This window comes from Quercus suber, unplaced genomic scaffold (genome assembly GCF_002906115.3).
Source record: "Quercus suber isolate HL8 unplaced genomic scaffold, Cork oak 2.0 scaffold_233, whole genome shotgun sequence".
NCBI lineage: Eukaryota > Viridiplantae > Streptophyta > Magnoliopsida > Fagales > Fagaceae > Quercus > Quercus suber.
Window position 1 is genome coordinate 883,245 of NW_027069690.1, and position 19,505 is coordinate 902,749.

At 35.2% G+C, this 19,505-nt stretch overlaps 2 protein-coding genes across 2 annotated transcripts; one reads left to right on the forward strand and one right to left on the reverse strand.

Annotated features, from left to right (window-relative positions):
- Positions 1–2,256: 2,256 nt before the first annotated feature.
- Positions 2,257–4,667, forward strand: LOC136070428 (uncharacterized). The gene is made up of 5 exons (XM_065780372.1): positions 2,257–2,524; positions 2,722–3,150; positions 3,266–3,490; positions 3,671–4,002; positions 4,047–4,667. The coding sequence occupies exons 1-5, from the start codon at positions 2,257–2,259 to the stop codon at positions 4,665–4,667; spliced, it is 1,875 nt and encodes a 624-aa protein (XP_065636444.1).
- A 1,225-nt stretch (positions 4,668–5,892) lies between these two features.
- LOC112025841 (NAD-dependent protein deacetylase SRT1) lies at positions 5,893–17,368 on the reverse strand. Its single transcript, XM_065780357.1, is given in 11 exon segments — positions 5,893–6,475; positions 7,193–7,295; positions 8,607–8,674; positions 10,569–10,887; positions 11,101–11,180; positions 12,990–13,098; positions 14,089–14,189; positions 14,691–14,810; positions 15,252–15,344; positions 15,447–15,476; positions 16,994–17,368. Coding segments are annotated over 11 exon segments (1,422 nt in total). The 5' UTR covers positions 17,093–17,368; the 3' UTR covers positions 5,893–6,175.
- Positions 17,369–19,505: the final 2,137 nt, after the last annotated feature.

Consider the following 19,505-nt stretch of genomic DNA (forward strand, 5'->3'; position numbering starts at 1 on the left):
CAATGCGTGCATCTTCTTTTAAGTGGACTAAGGCCCATTTTTCTTTAAATATATCTATTGACCTTGATGGTAAGGGCCAACGTGAGGTGAAGTGGGTCAATTTTGTTCAACCCAAGTCTGTTAAGGACGTTTTAACACCTACTGAACTCGGGCTTGTTAAGCAAGCACATGGTGGGCCTATTAAGCAAGCCCAAGATGACCTTTTGGCCAAAACTAAGCAGAATCAAATCAGTGACTCAAATCACTTGAAATCACAAGGCTTGTCACGATCTTGTTATCGAGGTGAAGGATCGGGCTCCCATGTCTGTGCTGAGAAGTCAACGCTAGGTACCAATAAGATGAGAGGGGCTCTTTCAACTTCCGATGGGGGTTCCGAGATGGCAGTGCAGGAGGTTTTTGTTTCGATGGGTTACCCAGGCAACGGCGCTAAGGTGGGGGTTCCTTCCACTGTCTCAGTTGCCGATGAGCTAGTGATAGACTATCCGATCAGTGGGGCTATGGAAGTTTCGTGTGTTTCGAACTCCGATGGTCATCCCAGCTTCATCGATACTGTGAATTCTTCCAATGCGGGGTGTTCGACGATGCCAATGAAGATTGCCAAGGTGTCTTGCCATCAGTCTTTATTGGAACAAAACCGGTTTTCTCCTATTTCTGAGTTGGTTTCGGATTCTTTCGAAGAAGAGACGCTGTTGTTGAATTGGGTCAATCCCACAAGGTCTAATAAGGACAAGGAGGATCGGCAGTTGATGGAATATGTACCTTTGGCTCAATGGGATCCTAATGGGGGTTTGGTGTTAATGACAGAGGAAGATGACCCAGTTGACATCTCTGTGGAGGATGATTTGGAACCTTCAGCTTGGGTAAGTAAGAAGGTTAAGGGCTTCGGTAAATGGGTTGGTTTCCCCATCGATTCTTGTGAGAGGCAGTGTATTGATTTTTTTCAACGACTTGAGAAAGTGTGGGAGAAACAAGCTGCGGCAGGTAGTCTTCGTCGTACTGCTTCTTCCTCTACAAAATGTATGAAGGAATTACAGAATTTAATTTCTACAGTTAATTATGATGGGCAAGCTGGTAAACGAACTAGGGAGATTGTGAAGTTCAGTGGGTTGGGTTCTGATGGTTGTCCACGAATTTGAGACTTTTATCTTGGAATGTGAGAGGATTTAACAATCCTCATAAGAGGAATACTATGAAGAACTTACTCAAGGAATGGAAGTGTGAAATTGTGTGTTTTCAGGAAACCAAACTGGACTGTACCAACTCTGCTGCTGTGAAAAGTCTTTGGGGTAGCTCTTTTGTAGATTGGGTGGCTTTAGATGCCATTCACACAGCGGGAGGTATTCTTGTGATTTGGGACACAAGGGTGTATGAGAAAATTGATTGTGTGGTGGGTAGCTTTTCTGTTTCGGTCTTGTTGAAGGGGGTGGCAGATGGTTTTGTTTGGATATGTACGGGAGTTTATGGCCTCAATGATGCCGGTTTAAGGGATGCTTTATGGGTAGAGCTTGATAGTGTGAGAGCGAGATGGAGTTCAGCTTGGTGTGTTTTTGGTGATTTCAACATTATTAGATACCCAACAGAGCGTCTGGGTTGTAATTCGTTTAGTCCAACCATGTTCAATTTTTCGGACTTTATCAAGAGGAATTTTTTGGTTGATCTTCCTTTGATCGGGGGTGAATATACATGGTTTAGGGATTCAGTGAACCCTTCTATGTCTCGTATAGATAGAGTTTTGGTTTCAGCTGATTGGAAGGAACACTTCTCGGATGTGATTCAAAGGCCTCTCCCTTGTGTGGTTTCGGATCATTGTCCTATTTTAGTGGAGGCAAGAGGCATGGCGAGGGGGAAAAGTCCCTTTGAGAATATGTGGCTTAAAGTGGAGGGTTTTGTGGATCAGGTTAGGTGCTGGTGGAACAGTTATCATTTGAGGGATCTCTTAGTTATGTTCTAGCATGTAAATTCAAGGCTCTTAAAAAAGACTTGAAGTGTTGGAATAAACATGTTTTTGGGGATATGCATTTTATAAAAAAAATGTTTGTTGTCTAAGCTGTTGGATCTTGATATGAGAGAAAGGATGCAAGTGCTGACTATGGTAGACAAAGCAAAAAAAATAGAGATTAAGGCAGAGATCGAGTTTTTAGCTTCTTTGGAGGAGATTTCTTGGAGGCAGAAATCAAGGGCTTTGCTCTTAAAGAGGGGGACAACAATACTAGGTTTTTCCACAAGCTTGCTAATTCACATAGATGAGCTAATACCATGAAGGGTGTGGAGGTTAATGGCATTATGTATGAAGCTGAATCAAATATTCAGGATCAGGTGGTGGGGTTTTATAAGAGTCTTTATCAAGAACCTGAAGATTGTAGGCCCACTATTGATGGGTTAGATTTTGCTAGTTTGGATGAGTCTGATAAGTTTTCTCTTGAAAGGGAGTCTGATATGGAGGAGATCATTGCGGCTCTTCAGGAGGCCGAGGGTGATAAGGATCCTGGTCCTGATGGCTTTACCATAGCTTTCTTTCAAAAGTGTTGGTGTGTGATTGAAGGCAATGTTATGGCTTTTTTTTGCAAACTTTCATAGCTAATGCATCTTTGAGAAATCTCTAAATGCTACTTTTCTATGTTTGATACCTAAGAAGATTAATGCTGTCAATATTAAAGATTTTTGGCCTATTAGCCTTGTGGGAAGTTTATACAAACTTTTGTCAAAAGTGTTGGCCTGTAGGCTTACTTATATCCAACTCCCATAATGCCTTTGTTGGGGGAAGACAAATTCTTAACTCTGTTCTCATAGCAAATGAATGTTTAGATAGTAGATTGAAGAGTGGTGTTCCGGGTGTGATTATTAAGTTGGATATAGAAAAGGCTTATGATCTTGTAAATTGGAATGCTTTATTTTACCTTATGGAGAGGATGGGTTTTAGGGAGAAGTGGGGGAGGTGGATGAAGGCCTATATCATTACAATTCGTTTCTCAGTGCTTATTAATGGGTCCCCCACTGGTTTTTTTGGTAGCTTGCGTGGTCTTCGTCAAGGAGATTCTTTATCTCCACTTTTGTTCTTGTTGGTGATGGAGGTGTTAAGTAGGTTATTGAAGAGGACAAAAGAGGGTGACTTTCTTAGGGGGTTCCAGGCAAGTCCCAATGCACGAGGATGTTTGCATATTTCTCATCTTCTGTTTGCTGATGATACTATTCTTTTATGTGATGCTTCTAGGGAACAATTATTATATATACGGATGGTGTTGATCTTTTTTTGAAGCTATTACAGGCTTAAAAGTATATGTTGGCAAGAGCGAAATTGTGCCAGTTGGTGAGGTTGGGAATTTGGATGCTTTGGCTTGTATTTTATGTTGTAAGGTTGGTCGTTTGCCTATGTCTTATTTGGGAATGCCTCTTGGGGCTCATTTTAAGGATGCTTTGATTTGGAATCCTATTTTAGAAAGGGTGGAGAAAAAGCTCTCTGGTTGGAAGCAATTGTATTTGTCAAAAGGAGGTAGGCTTACTTTATTGAAGAAAACTTTGTCGAGTCTCCAAACTTATTATCTATCGTTGTTTACAATTCCGCAACACATAACAAACAGATTAGAGAGGATTTAGAGGAATTTCCTTTAGAGGAGTTCTAATGAAGTTTTCAGATATCCACTTGTTGCTTGGGATAAGGTTGTTTGGCCAGTGGAGGTAGGGGGTTTGGGGATTCAGAAGATTGGGCTTTTTAACCAAACTCTACTTGGGAAGTGGTTTTGGCAGTTTGGGAAGGAAGCTACCCATTTATGGAGTCAAGTAATAGCCACCAAATATGGAGAGGGTAGTGGAGGTTGGTGCACTAGAGTTATGAGAGGGACTCATGGTTGTGGATTATGGAAGAATATTAGGAAAGGTGCAAACAATTTTTTCGGTCATATGGTGTATGCAGCGGGAGAGGGCAATCGTATTCGGTTCTGGCACGACCCTTTGAGTGGTCCTATTCCTTTGAAAGAATTATACCTGGAATTGTTTGCCTGTGCTGTGGATCAAAAACTCTGATTTCTGACATGATTATTTGTGCACAGGTAAACAGTTTTAATGAATGGGAGTTATGGAGATTTTATTCTTTCTATGAGCATGTCTCTGCTAGGATACCTAGTGGGGAGGGTGAGGATATCTTAATTTGGCAGTTGAATCGCAGTGGTGTTTTTGATGTGCGGTCCTTTTATATTGCTTTATTGAAAGCTCTTTATGTTTCTTTCCCTTGGCAGAGCATTTGGTGTGTAAAGGTACCTAAAAGGGTATCTTTCTTTTTATGGACTGCTGCTAGGAATGGGATTCTTACAATAGATAACCTTGTTAAGAAGAATTTGCCCCTTGTTAATTGGTGTTGTCTATGTAGGCGTGATGAGGAAACTGTGGATCACCTTTTGCTTCATTGTAAGTTGGCATCTACTTTGTGGAGTGAGGTCCTTATTATGTTTGGGGTTCAGTGGGTGATGTCGAATACTATTGTTTCTCTTCTTTTTGCTTGGAGGAATTGGTTGGGAACTTACTTTTCAAAGGTTTGGAATATGGTACCAGCATGCCTTATGCGGTTAGTATGGAAGGAACGCAATGTCCGAACTTTTGAGGACATTGAAAGACCTATAAATATGTTGAAGAACTTGCTTGTTAGGACTTTGTTTGAGTGGTCTCGTATTTGAGGTCTTGCGCATTGTAGTTCCTTATCTAATTTCCTTATCTCTATTAGATTTTTCTTATGATTTTATTGTATTTGTTTCAAGGGCGGTGAGTTTACAATCATAAACACATTGTTCTTTTTCATCAATAAAACTCTTATTATCTATCCAAAAAAAAACTTATGACATGATGCTCAGGTATGGCTCCCACAAAAAGTAGAAAAAATTGAGTGATGAGAAGTTGAAAATAGTGTGTCAAACGGGTGGGTATAGAAAATTGGAGTATTTTAAGTGATGAGTGATGAATGATTAGTGATGAGTGATGAAAATTGAATAAGGAGTGATGAGTGATGAAAAAAAAAAACCAAACAGCCCTTGAGCCTCCTCTAAATTTCTTATGTTTCTTCACCGCATTAGTTCATATCGTTTTAAATAACACTCAAAATAAAACCAAGCCAATGATGAAGGAGCCATGCTCTCCACCACAAGGTGGTGTCTACCACCAGGTGCCTCAGAAGAGGGAGGTCCAGAGGTGTGAGATTTGTTAATCCCATATTCTTCTAGTAGGTTATATATCACAACAAACTAATATTTTAAGGTCATATGTAACTAAGAAACCATTTAAGGCATGAATAAATGCAATTGTAAAATAGAGGAATAAAGGTAAAAACACAATGATAAAACAACAGGAATACCATTCCTTTGAAAGGAAGAAATAGACCATTTGAATGTTGCTATTGTATGAGAGACCACTTGGATTGTCATAATAAATGGGTATCCATATTCAGATGATGGTGAGTTTTGTCTGCTTTAGAATTAGCAACCCACTAGTTATGGAGATCTAAAGCACCTTTCCACCTAATGAAATCGCATCTCTGGGTTATAAATTGTGGATTCATCTCATCCTTAACCATTTCTTGTCCTAATTGAAAGTCTAGGGACCGAGCTTGGGGCTATTGGCCTTTGAACTGACCCCCTAATAAATTTCTAATGTTTCTTCATTGCATTGGGTCATATGGATACAAATTACACTCAAAATAAAACCAAGCAAGTCAAGAAGGTGCCATGCTTTCCATTTCAAGGTGGTATCTACCACCGCAAGCCTCACAACAAGGAGGTCCAGAGGCGTTTTATTCTCATGTCTCACAGAATGCTCATTGCATAGTGACAACTAGATATCTTTCGTGTGCTAATATTTGGTTATATGACATCATTTGAATTATAAATTTGTAGGAGAAATAATAACACATTTGAAGATTGCAATCACCAGTACATACTAAAAATAAGGGGTGGGGGGGAGGAGTCAATTGAGAAGCTATTAGCCAATGGTCACTATGGAATCCTCAATGATCTCAGAAACTTACAGACTGAAATTCTGCTAACCAATTAACCAACACATCATCCCCTACCCATATAACTGGGGAGACCGAGTGTAGTATCTAACAAAATTCACCCAGTCCCTACATATTATAATTTTTGTTAGTTTTAATGAATACCATATATACAAAACTCAAACCACAACCTTCTATTTTCTAATATCTAGATTTTCTCCTATGCACTTTTGATCGCTTCCTAGATGTTCCAGTGCCATTTACACTTTCCCTTTGCCTTTTTACATTGCCATTACTGAGAGAATCAGCTAAGACGTTGGAGGTTTTGATGTACTGAACAATGTTGGTGACAATGGCATAGACAGTTACTTCACTTTTTGGCATCAAGAAGGCAGTTCTCTCAATAACTGCATTCTGCCCGCAGCATAAATCTTGAATTGCTGTGTCTCTCAGCCTTTGAAGTACAGCGTCTTTGTCAGGGTTAAAGCAGTCAATTGAAACCTGCAAAGAGATAGGTATAATTTGTCTGGCTTTGGTAGGAACAAGATTATTATACAAATGTGAGAGCAAATGAGTATCGGTTCAATCCACCTAGAACATCTCCATCAAAGGTCAATCAATACATGGAAAATCATCTATCTTCAGCTGACTGTGTTTATCTACAGACAGCAATACTAACAAACATGCATACATGTATATGCATATGAGCATACATATTTTCATTCTCACATACAGGTACTCAAATTATTTGTAGAGATCGAGTACAATCTAAAAATGCTGACAAAAGCAATGGCTGACATGTGATGACCAACAGGCTAGCATATTTTAGAAGTTATTCAGAAACTTTAAATATTTGTAGTGTGCTCATGATTGCTAAGGATTCTTCTGTCATTCCTATTATTTTTTCTTTAAAATAAAATAAAATAAAATATAAATAAATAACCTAGAACGTTGTCAAAGAAAGGAGCACCCTGACAGTAAGTCAATACCAAACAAGCACTGTAAGCTACCATCAGTTTTGTGTGCCATTGTTTTATCAAGCAAGTGAAAAAGACATGTAAGAGATGGCCTAATGAGTTCTGGCATAAATGTCACATCCTCACCCCATATTAATGGGACAAAAGGTGATCTCAAAATGCTTGTGCAAATTACAAAATTAACAACCTAAATAAAAGAAATCACACACATGAAATAAGTAGAAATGGTCCCTCTTCTCACCTTAAAATCAATAGGGATATTAATTTCAACAGACTGACAGCCACAACCATCAATGAAGTTGACTTTTAAGACCAATTCAAATGATTTTGCCTGCATGGTTCTCCTGACACATATCAATAACAACGTGTAAGAAGAAAAAGAAGCATAAATAAAATAATGTCTAGCCAACCTATCAGGGGAAAGAAGTGATTAATATTTTCCATTATAGGTGTTTAGTAGGTGAACTCGAAAAGCGGAGAGAACAAAACATTTGTTGAACTCATATTATTCATGTATTGATTTATTTTTTCATGAACTAGAGGGATAAGATTGTCAAATAATCTAATTCTCTCCTATTTTTCCTCCCATTTTGAGAAGATTAAAAATGGAAGATTTCTTCCACTTTTCTATTCTACCAAATGGATATAATATCAATCCATCTTCCATTTTCTTTCCAGACTTTTCTATTCTCTCACTTTTCCACCCAACCATGCGCACTCTAAGGGTCAATAAATCCATTCACATTTTGATTATAAACAGTCAAGCAACTTGCCCAATCCAAAATTATTGGCAAATACCATACATCGTTTTTTTTTTTTTTTTGGTAAGTAATTGTAATTTATTAAACTTGGAAAAGTGTATGTGGGAAGTATACAGAGATTTAAAAAACAGAATGAAACTAAAAAAAGAAAATGAAGCTATAAGATTAGCAATACAAGTGCAATGAGTCTAAAATATGGCAAGTACCATACATTATTTACTGAATCATATACAATTAAGTTCCATGATGCCATATTTTCTCATTTTGAAGCAAATCCCTTTAAATGATGCCATATAGGTCAACCATGGATCCTCAAGAGACTAATTGGGATTGGCCACATATATTTTCCTCCACCATTCAATCCTATCCAGAATCATAATCTCTGTTACCACCTCAATTAACATATCCTTTTTTATTACATCTCCTAATGTTATTTTAGGTCTTCCTCTTGAGCCAAATCTTCTATCTCACTTTTCCTGCTTCACTCTATATTCCACCAATAAATACTTACCACGTGTTCACTTAATTAATTAAATACTACTATTAATTAATAACTGTAGTATTAATAAGTCAATAATGATAGTATTTAATTAATTAGGTGAACACATGACAAGTATTTATTGGTAGAGTATAGAGTGGAGCAGGAAAAGTAGGACAGAAGATTTGGACTCCTTCCTCTTCCTCTTTTTGTTCCCTTAACTTGAATGAAATCTATCTAAATTTTTGAAGCTCCAATGGAATCTTCAGTGCGGAAGAGTATGACATTGCAAATTACTGAATATTTAGGTCTTCCTTTTCTTTTCTTTTTTAGCAAAACACAGCATAAAAACTGTTCTATTAAACAAAAAAGGCATAGATACTACACACTCAAACATGGGATAGTGTTGAAGCCACCTTTTCAGACGAAATGGTTGCATTTGTAGGATAGCTTCTTTATAATCTTGGTTGTCCAAGAAGGAAACCTGAAGACATGCAGCAGAAAAGTTAATTCTAATTGGAAGGCTACATAAACAAAATGACTTGGTAATTAAAATGTTTGACACAGGGAGTATGATAACCATCCTAAAGTGGTCTTACATAAGTTAATCTTTTGGAGTAACAGTCACTGATTTCTTATTTACAGTTTATTACCATGGAGAGTCAGAGAAGTAAACACCAGAGCAAGAAAATGACTAAAATATATTTCTTGTTAATAAAGACAAGCAAACAACCTTGCATTAAAGTAGTCAAAATAAACTGTAAATATGCATTCATGGATTGCTCACAGCCTTGCTTTGAGAGTTAGAATAAAGACTCTCACAGAATTTTACCAGACTTTTTTTTTTTTTTTTTTTTTGAAGAGAAATTTTACAAAGACTTTTTATTAAGACTTGAATGCTAAGACACATAGATTCCATATAAAGATATAGACTCAAGAGGGTAAATGGACCTCAGCTAGGTAAAAGAAACTGCAAACAGTGCCTCTTGATGCTATTTCAAAATTTCAGAACCAAAGAGGAAAAGAAAATAGGAAAGATCTCTCTGCAATTAAAAGACATAAATTGCAATACCTTATCTACCCGCCCATGGATCACTAAACTTGCTTTCTTGTCCTTTGGAGTTTTCTGTAAAGTTGAAGAATGCACATTTTAGGCAACAAGAGTTTAGGCTAATAAGCAAAAATGTATATACCATTCTCAAAATATTGAACCAGCAATTAAGGGAGAAATAGAGAGATTGACAATTCAATATTTTATTTGTTAGAATATTGGTTAGATGATTAAATTTATCATTTCCTATAGCATAAGTTTGTGGGACAATCAAGAATTTATCATGGTATTAGAGCACCTGATTTTGAGTACAAACAGTGTCTTTGCCCTAATTCGATTTAAAAAATTATAAGTCTCATGTGTTGGGATCCATTTATTAAGGGGAAATTTGAGCCCACACGAGGGGAAGTGTTAGAATGTTGGTTAAATAATTAAATTCACTATTCTCTATACTTGAGTTTTTGAGACAATTGGTAATTTATCAGCACCGTTTATTTTAATATATGGAACTGGCTTCTAAACAGGAAAGAATGAACTGTAATTAAGGAAAGGGTTTTAGTAAACAAATAGATCATAAGCCAAATAACAAAACTTAAAAATATCCTAGTGTCAGCTGGTACAAACCTTCAGCCAAACACATAAAATCCAGATTTGTTATCTAATTGTGGTCTTAGATATTTAAGAGCATTGGTAAGAAATTGTTAAGTGAGACAGACAATAAAATGATAACTTGTTATTGTTAACTGATAATAAAATTAAATAACTAATATTAGAGTGAGTTTATATGTGCAAGCCCCAATCATCACTACAGCTTTCAATTTGGATTATGATTGAGCTCTTAATGCACTTTTTCTTCCTCTTTCTCTCCCCCCCCCCNGACATGCAGCAGAAAAGTTAATTCTAATTGGAAGGGTACATAAACAAAATGACTTGGTAATTAAAATGTTTGACACAGGGAGTATGATAACCATCCTAAAGTGGTCTTACATAAGTTAATCTTTTGGAGTAACAGTCACTGATTTCTTATTTACAGTTTATTTGTTTACCATGGAGAGGCAGAGAAGTAAACACCAGAGCAAGAAAATGACTAAAATATATTTCTTGTTAATAAAGACAAGCAAACAACCTTGCATTAAAGTAGTCAAAATAAACTGTAAAAATGCATTCATGGATTGCTCACAGCCTTGCTTTGAGAGTTAGAATAAAGACTCTCACAGAATTTTACCAGACATTTTTTTTTTTTTTTTGAAGAGAAATTTTACAAAGACTTTGGAATTCTTGTTCAAGGGAAATGAGCAGCTGCATGAATTTCTAAACATAAAATCACCTCAACAGATTTGATGAAGGGCAATGGAGCTCGCCGTCCATGTGCACTAGCAACTTGGAGGGTCCAGTTCACATATTTTCTATCTGTAGTTCAAGCATAAAGATTATGTAAAAAAGCTATAGTTCAAGTAGAAAGATTATGTAAGAAAACTATAAAGCCTCAAATAATTAGAAGAAGCTCTTATAACCCCCCCCAAAAAAAAGTAGGCAGTGAAATCATTTTGAACAAGAGAGGAAGTACCTGAAGATTCACAATTATAATCTTTCCCCCACCACGGAGTGATTTAAGAGGTAGGTTACATGCTGGAGTTATTTGCAAACTGCAGAGAGAAATTATGCACATGACCATTAAACAAAGCATAAATGGGAGAAGACTCATAGTTGAAACACAAGTGATCTTCAATCCAATTTGCCAAGGATGTCAACAAAAGAACTGAAAATGGGGCAATGTACTATGGATTTCCCATAAAAGATAAGTTGAGAATTCTGGAGGGGGCAGTTTAATACTGTCAAGTAAAAAATCTTGCTCTTACCTTGTCCCCAAGCATAATACAACATCAGCCATCCTGCAGTGCTTTTCAGCAGGATCCATCTCCTTAGGGGGTAAGGCATCCTGCAGAAAGAGAGTATTTATCAGGAAACTGTTCTTCAATGATTTTTTTAAATATATATATATATATATACACAAACACATAGACACCAGCATCATCCAGTTTTCTTCACTATTTTTAGCCTATACATGCATACATATTAACTCCATGAAGCCTTTATCAATTTATGTTTCATAGAATGGCACATTGCACTGTGGCAAATCTCAGCCTTTTAACAATTCCTAGTGACTGCCCAAATATCAGCTGTTATTTATGAATTTCATAGATATGTAATTTCAAAAAATACTCTTTTTTTTTTTAATATATAAATAGCAGTTTGAAAAAATACTTAACTAGAGAGAGTATAAAAAGAGAATTCTTCCCTGCTTAAATCATAACAATTGTCATCAAAGTTGGTCCATAACCCTTTTTCCGGGCTTGGGATCAACTGTGAACAAAATATATTATATAATAGTCGCTAACTTATGCGATGCACGGAAAAGCTATTAAATATGAGTTAGAAGATTATTCACTCACACAAACAATCTTCTATTTTTTCCTATTTGATTTGATTTATTCTTTCTATTTTTTCTCTCCTATCATTATCTTTAATCTTTATTTAATTCTTTTCTTTTTCTTTTATCTACGGTAGAAGTTAATAACTAATTAAAAAAATTAAAAAAAAAAAAAAACTCTACACTCTGTTTAGGAACAGATGATTTAGATTTAGCTAAAACTGAAAACTTTTTACTAAAAGTACCATAGATAAAACTAAAATGTAGTTGAAATTGTACAATGAGACCTATGAATAGTACCAAAAAGTACAATGAGACCCATAAATAGTAGCAAAAATAAGCTAAATAATAATAAAAAAATTAGCTTTTTAAACCAAGCCACAAGCTAAATGTATATCTATATATTAATTTAGACTTATAAAAAAAGGGTTTAGCTTACCTCTAGTACTTTTTTAACTGAAATCTCTTTTTATTCTAATGAGAAACTGTCATATCACCCACTAACTAAATAAAATGTGAAAATTAAAACTCACTACCACTTGCTATTGTGTATTTAAAACAAAAGAATATTTCTAGTTAAAAAAGTACTTGAGATAAGCTAAACCCATAAAAAAAAATACTATATTTATGATTTATCTACTCTTCTACACATTAACATCTTTTATTTTTCCTTTTCACTTTCTTCCCTCTTTTTTCTTTGCATATTATTTTCTCTGCTCCACAGCTGGCATCAGCCACTGACACACTGCTCCACGTCCACAAAGGGTAAATTAAGATCTGATTTCAAATAAAAACATATATTTCACTCTCTTTCAGTCTTTCCTCAAACAAGTTGCAGATCTCTCTCTGTTTCCTCATACAACTGGCAGCCATTGCATCAAGTATTGGTCCACGGACGAAGGTCTCTCTCAGCAGCAATGGCCGAAGTTCTTTCTGCTTGGTAAGGGAGGAGGGAGAAGAGAGAATTTTTTTTTTTAAAGAAGTATCGGGATTTGTAATTTGTATTTGATGGGGAAAATAAGATATATATATATATGTATATTTTTTTTTTTAATAATGTTGATGTGTAAAAATGTGAGAGCTCTAAAGGTTTCGGTTATATATATATATAGATGATACTAAGTATAAGGACAAGTGGAGTTATTTTATGTTCTTATGAATATAAATTTCACTAACTTGCCTTCCTAGTAATTAATAAACTTGCATTAGAAACAAATGGTTTAGTCTGAAATCACTTCCAAGCAATCATTGATCCCAAATAATAATTTTAAATTTTGAACCTCACCAAACTGAAACAAGTAAAAGTAAAATTATTACCTCCCAGTCAAGAACCGTATCCTTAAGTTTAGCACCACATTTTACATCAGAACAACGCCTTGATGTCTCCTTCAAACCAATAGTTTCCACCTCAAAATCCCGCAAGTACCTAGACAGATGTAAATAATAATTTAAATTTCTGTTGTTACAAAAGTGATATTCATACACAAGAATAATGATTCTGAATCTTAGATGGGTTGTGATAGGATGAGATGGTGTTTGAATGGGAGAGGTGAGTTTGATGTTTGCTCTTATTATATGGCTATTTGTGGAACCAATACTAATTCATTCCCTTGGAATAGTATATGGTGTATCAAGTCCCCAAAGAGGGTTTTCTTTGTCTAGACATTAGCTTGGGGTAAGATTCTTAGCTATGACAATCTTATCAAGATGGGTTTCTCTGTAGTTGGCTGGTGCTGTGTGTCTCAGTGCAATGGGAAATGGTGGACCATTTTGTTGCTCTACAGTGATGTTGCTTAGGTTCTGTGGAGTGCATTTTTTGATATGTTTGAGGCTCAGTGGTGGTGTCGTTGACAGTAGCAGACCCATTATTTGGGTAGAGGAATTGCTTTGGGAAGCACTCTTCAGATGTTTGGAATCTTACCACATTATCTTTAATGTGGATCGTGTGGAAAGAATGTAATAGCCGTACTTTTGGGGATATTGAGAGACCTCTTGATCAGTTGAAATCATTGTTAGTTCGTACCTTGTTTGATCGGTCTTGCAGGGTTTTACACATTGTAATTCTTTTGCTTTTTCTTTTTTTCTTTTTTTTTATGAATATTGTAATTCTATTTTTGAGTTCTACGACTCACTTCAACTTTCTGTATGATTCTTTGTGGTTCTTAAGATACTTTATGTTCATCATTGTGCAGAGAGTTTTCTATCATAAACACATTGTACTTTTCTTATCAATAAAATTCTTATTACCTATCAAAAAAAAAAAAAGAGCATGAAGTAATCCACTCATTCAATAAATATTATTACTTAAACAGCATATTAATGAACCCAAAAAAGAAAGGGGGACGGGGAGAAACATCCAAAGATAGTAATACAATATGATTAGAAAATCAGTTTCTGTCGAAATATATAGCCTTACTCGACTCCACATGAAGGGCAAGCTTCCATAAACGAGTTCCCATGCAATTCAGCAAGTTTCTCCCTTGGAATTCCAGACCGAAGATGTAGGCCATCAACATTCTAGGATTTAAAACAATAGATTGTAAGATATGAAATATGTTTTCAAATATCTCCACATAAAACCCAATTGATGGAATGCTTAAAGACACAAGAAAAACATTAAGTGATTACATCTTTTGACGTATCAAAAATAAAATAAAAAAGTCTTTGCACCTTTTGACATTATTTTGCACTTAGCATTATTTAGAAAAGAATACGCAATGTCGCCAAAACTAACCAAAGACCCAGAATGCCAGCATAGTATCAGTAGCAGTCTACACTATTCCAAATAGCAAAAAATATATGAACCTTCATCACCACACATTTATGGTAACGGGACCCAAAAAAACCACTTTAACAATTGATAGCTTGAAATTGTGAGCGAGCATCAAAAGAAGGCAACAGATTTTAAGCAAAATTATGATGAAACTAGATTAAGCACTCATTAATAAAAGTTCGAGCTGAAGTATTTCCCAATGGGATAATATCAGAAATACAGTTAAGGTAATAATGCAGCCATACCTGACTAATAAGGAACTTCAAAATACCAGCCTTCTCAAGTTCAACCAAAGCCATATGAGTCAAGCTTGGCATTGCACGGTGAAATGGCAGTGATGCTTCAGGCAAGGCTTTGCCTTCACGCTGTACTAATAATTGAGGATTAGAAGATACATACATAGGGATGTACAATGGGTGATTATTTTTCTGAATGCTAAGACAAACCGTGGTAAGGTGCAATGGTGCATGTGGCAAGCAACTGCACTAAAAGCATGGCAGCTGTTGAGAACTTAAAGAAATGTGTTCCTCCTCCTTTTTTTCAAGTAAAGTTGCTTACAAACATAAATATCATATGAGTAGCATTTGAACAATAAGAAAAAAAAACACAAAACTTTATAATAGATCTTAAATTAATTGTAAAAAAGTTGACAATAAGCTGCTTATTAGATTTAAACAGCCCATTCTAGGTTCAACAGAAATTATTGAGGCAGGGGATAAAGGATTACTAAATTAATACAGTTCGAATAACAAACAAAGAGGGTCTTATTTAAACTCATGACACTGTATGAATTTCACGATTATCACCTGAAGGGTCCATATTCCTTTGGGACCTCGGAAATCTGGTATACCACAAGAAGTTGATATTCCTGCACCTGTAAACACCACTAGATGCTTACTCTGCAAGTAGATACAAAAAAATGTGACAGCATTGATTAATAGAAAATCTCAAAAGAACTTAGCTAACATCAATTAGATGAGTGAGATGTTGCAAGTTCAAACCTTTTTTACCATCAAGGCAAGTCGTTCAATCTGCAGAAAAATGCTAAGGTCAGCAAAAATAGCAAACACATAAAAATTTCTAATAATTTCAATTTATTAAACACAGGAAGAAAATTTTTAAAGAAACCAACAGCACATAAGTGAAGAAGTTTGCAATAATATTAATTGAATAAGCAGCTAGAATGTATACTATCTTCCACAGGGTATGAATAGTGATTTTGGTTTAACCGAACCAATAAAATTTAAAAAGGAGAATTCAAAACTATAATTGAGTGGAAAAGAGCTTTTCACCAGAATGAATATAATTCACAATAGATAGTTCAACAGTGTATCAGAATGAAATCTGAGTTCTACCTTTTTTGTCAAAAAGAATGAAATCTGAGCAAGGAAGAACAAACCAACATTTTGAGTGTCTTCTGATTTTTTTGGATGCCAAAAAGATGACAATAAGGAGGAAAAATATATAAAAATCCTAAGCTTACAAATATATCTGGAGGATTCGAAACTTTTTTTTTTCTCCTTACATCAAATAATCTATCAAGAATCCATAGCCAACCCCAAATTTTGGGACTAAGGCGTTGTTGTTGTTGTTGTACATCACCTAAAAATCCAATTGAATTTTTCTTGAGACCAACCACATAGTAGGCAATATTAAACCACATTAATTTTTTTAATCATTTCACTCTATAAAAATCCATTATTCCATTGCATCTTTCTCACACTTGATTCTTATGAAAAAGCCATATTTCTATTACATCAGTGATAATTCCACACTATTACCCCCCGTTCCTCATCATGAGAGTATCAGGATGTACCTCAATTATATACCAAAACAGAGCTTAGTTCTACAACTATCCAAAAAGTCGATATAAATCCTTAAACCTAGATGGCTACAACCCTAGGCATGTATAAATTCAACATCCCAAGTCCAAAAACACGGTTCACCCCATCACAATCCTTCAACTACTGCATGCATAGTTTCACATCTCAACAAAATTGGCATCCCAAGTCCAAAATCACAATTCACCCCATCACAATCCTTCAACTACTGCATGCATAGTTTCACATCTCAACACAATTGGCATCCCAAAGAAAAGATAGTAACCTTTGCAAATTCCCATGAAATGCGTATGGGTGATAAAAAATGCCTCACATTATTAACCTACAATACTGAACCATCATACCTATATCACAAGATCAATAATGGGTATACGAATTTCAGCCAACAAACAAAAGTGAAATTCAATTCCAGTGAATCCAAATGCCAAACCCCAGAAATGGGATCTCACAAAACAAGCCAGAATGGAACAAAGAACAAATTTCCACAGCAAAACAAATTGCAGAACCACCAACAAAAAATCCAAACTTTCACCAAGTTTAAGCACATAAAACTAAGTTACATTCATGGGTATCACAGTATCATACAAGATCATCAAAAGTTATCAAACCCAAAAGGTCAATTAGCAAGCAAACTAGAAGCACCCAAAAACAAAACAAAAAAGACCCAAAAGAGCAAGAACGTGAATGGGGAGAGATAAAGTCTCTACCTTTTCTTGCAAAACATGAGGTGGGTCGAAATATTCTGTCATTCCAACATTGCCCACATCTTCTATGTACGAAAGCTTCTCTGCATAGCCTAAAGACATGGTGTGTCTCACTCACTCTTTTCTCTCAGCTGGCTTTCTCTCTAAAAACCTCACTCTCTCTCTCTCTCTCTCTCTCTCTCTCTCAAGAAAGTTGATAAAAACTTATAAAGTTTGAGACTTGGGAGAAGAGAGAGAGACCCTTTAGCTTCTTCTTCCCTCTCCTTCTCTCTCTATTGTTCACACAGACAGGGCATTTATAATTACAAACATATTTTTGCTTCTTTTAAGGAGACCCCTCAAAAGCCAAACTAGTACTCATGACTCACTTCCCTGCATATCAGGAAAGAATTTCTTGCATACACCTCTCTGGATTACCACAATGCCCTTGATTTTCCTTCTATTATAGAATGCTTTTTGTCCATACCTTTTATTGAATTTAGTGACTTTTTGTGTTCCTTACCACAGTTTTTAGGCAAAATTTGCCAAATGGTATATTTTTCCAAAAAAATTAGGTGCGTGGCATGAGTTCAAAGTTAATTAGTTAGTTAGACTGTTTTTGAAAATCGACTTTGGCAAAATCGACTTTGGGTTGGAAAATAAATGCTATAGTGACGTTTTTTTTAGTGGCGTTTGTAAAAACGCCACTATAGGTACCCTATAGTGGCGTTTTCTATAAACGCTGCTATAGGCACTAAAAAAACGCCACTATAGCGTTCATTTTCCAGCCCAAAGTCGATTTTGCCAAAGTCGATTTTCAAAAACAGTCTAACTAACTAATTAACTTTGAACTCATGCCACGCACCTAATTTTTTTGGAAAAATATATTATTTGGCAAATTTTGCCCAGTTTTTATCACAACTTGATAAAGTCATTAATAGACCATCACTTTTTTCACTACCTTTTTAATTGATAAGTTCAAAATTGTAATACAAAAGTTGTACCTTTAAATTTTCTTAATAGAGAAACTATTGTTTCATGTTCATTGTCCACTTCAAAGTTTGATACAAAAGTTGTGTTCTTAAATTTTCTTAATAGAGGAATAATTGTTTTATATTCATTGTCCATTTCAAAGTTGTGATATAAAAGATATATTCTTAAATTTTCTTAAAAGAAAAATTATTGTTTTATGTTATTGTTATACACTTTGTATATATAACATCTATAATTTCATATGGGATATATACAATTTTAGTTGCTATTGATTTTCATATTTAAAACTTAAATTGGGTGATGTGTTCGATGTAAATTAACGTAAAGTAATCGTGGGTTCCAGTTAGAGCATTCACATTAAACCTCTCAAGTGCTAAAAATCCTATTTTTTATTCTCTCTCTATTGTTCACACAGACAGGGCATTTATAATTACAAACATATTTTTGCTTCTTTTAAGGAGACCCCTCAAAAGCCAAACTAGTACTCATGACTCACTTCCCTGCATATCAGGAAAGAATTTCTTGCATACACCTCTCTGGATTACCACAATGCCCTTGATTTTCCTTCTATTATAGAATGTTTTTTGTCAATACCTTTTATTGAATTTAGTGACTTTTTGTGTTCCTTACCACAGTTTTTATCACAACTTGATAAAGTCATTAATAGACCATCACTTTTTTCACTACCTTTTTAATTGATAAGTTCAAAATTGTAATACAAAAGTTGTACCTTTAAATTTTCTTAATAGAGAAACTATTGTTTCATGTTCATTGTCCACTTCAAAGTTTGATACAAAAGTTGTGTTCTTAAATTTTCTTAATAGAGGAATAATTGTTTTATATTCATTGTCCATTTCAAAGTTGTGATATAAAAGATATATTCTTAAATTTTCTTAAAAGAAAAATTATTGTTTTATGTTATTGTTATACACTTTGTATATATAACATCTATAATTTCATATGGGATATATACAATTTTAGTTGCTATTGATTTTCATATTTAAAACTTAAATTGGGTGATGTGTTCGATGTAAATTAACGTAAAGTAATCGTGGGTTCCAGTTAGAGCATTCACATTAAACCTCTCAAGTGCTAAAAATCCTATTTTTTTATCATTTTTTGGGATAAAAACACCACTCCATCAAACCGGCTAAATCTTAAATTGTTAAGATTCAAGTTACAATGCAATCTCATATTTGAGACCACACTGTAGCTACAATTGTAAAACAAAAATTATTTTTTATTCACCTTAGGCTCTCTCTCTCTCTTCTATCCTTCTCTTTCCTCTCTTCACTTCTTTCTTCTCTCTTCTCTCTTTGTGCTTCGCTGATGAGTGTGCTCTACCGATGATTGTGCTCCGCCGATGGTCGTGGGTCGTGGTCTGATGTGCTCCGACGATTTTGTGGGTCTAGGTTTGTGGGTTTGAGTTCATGGGTCTGGGTTCATGGGTCTAGTTTGTGGGTTTGCATTTTGTGGAGCAAGTACTTCGAGGTTGGCAACTACGATTGCAGGCACCTCGTGTATCCGAAAGGAGACTCGCAAG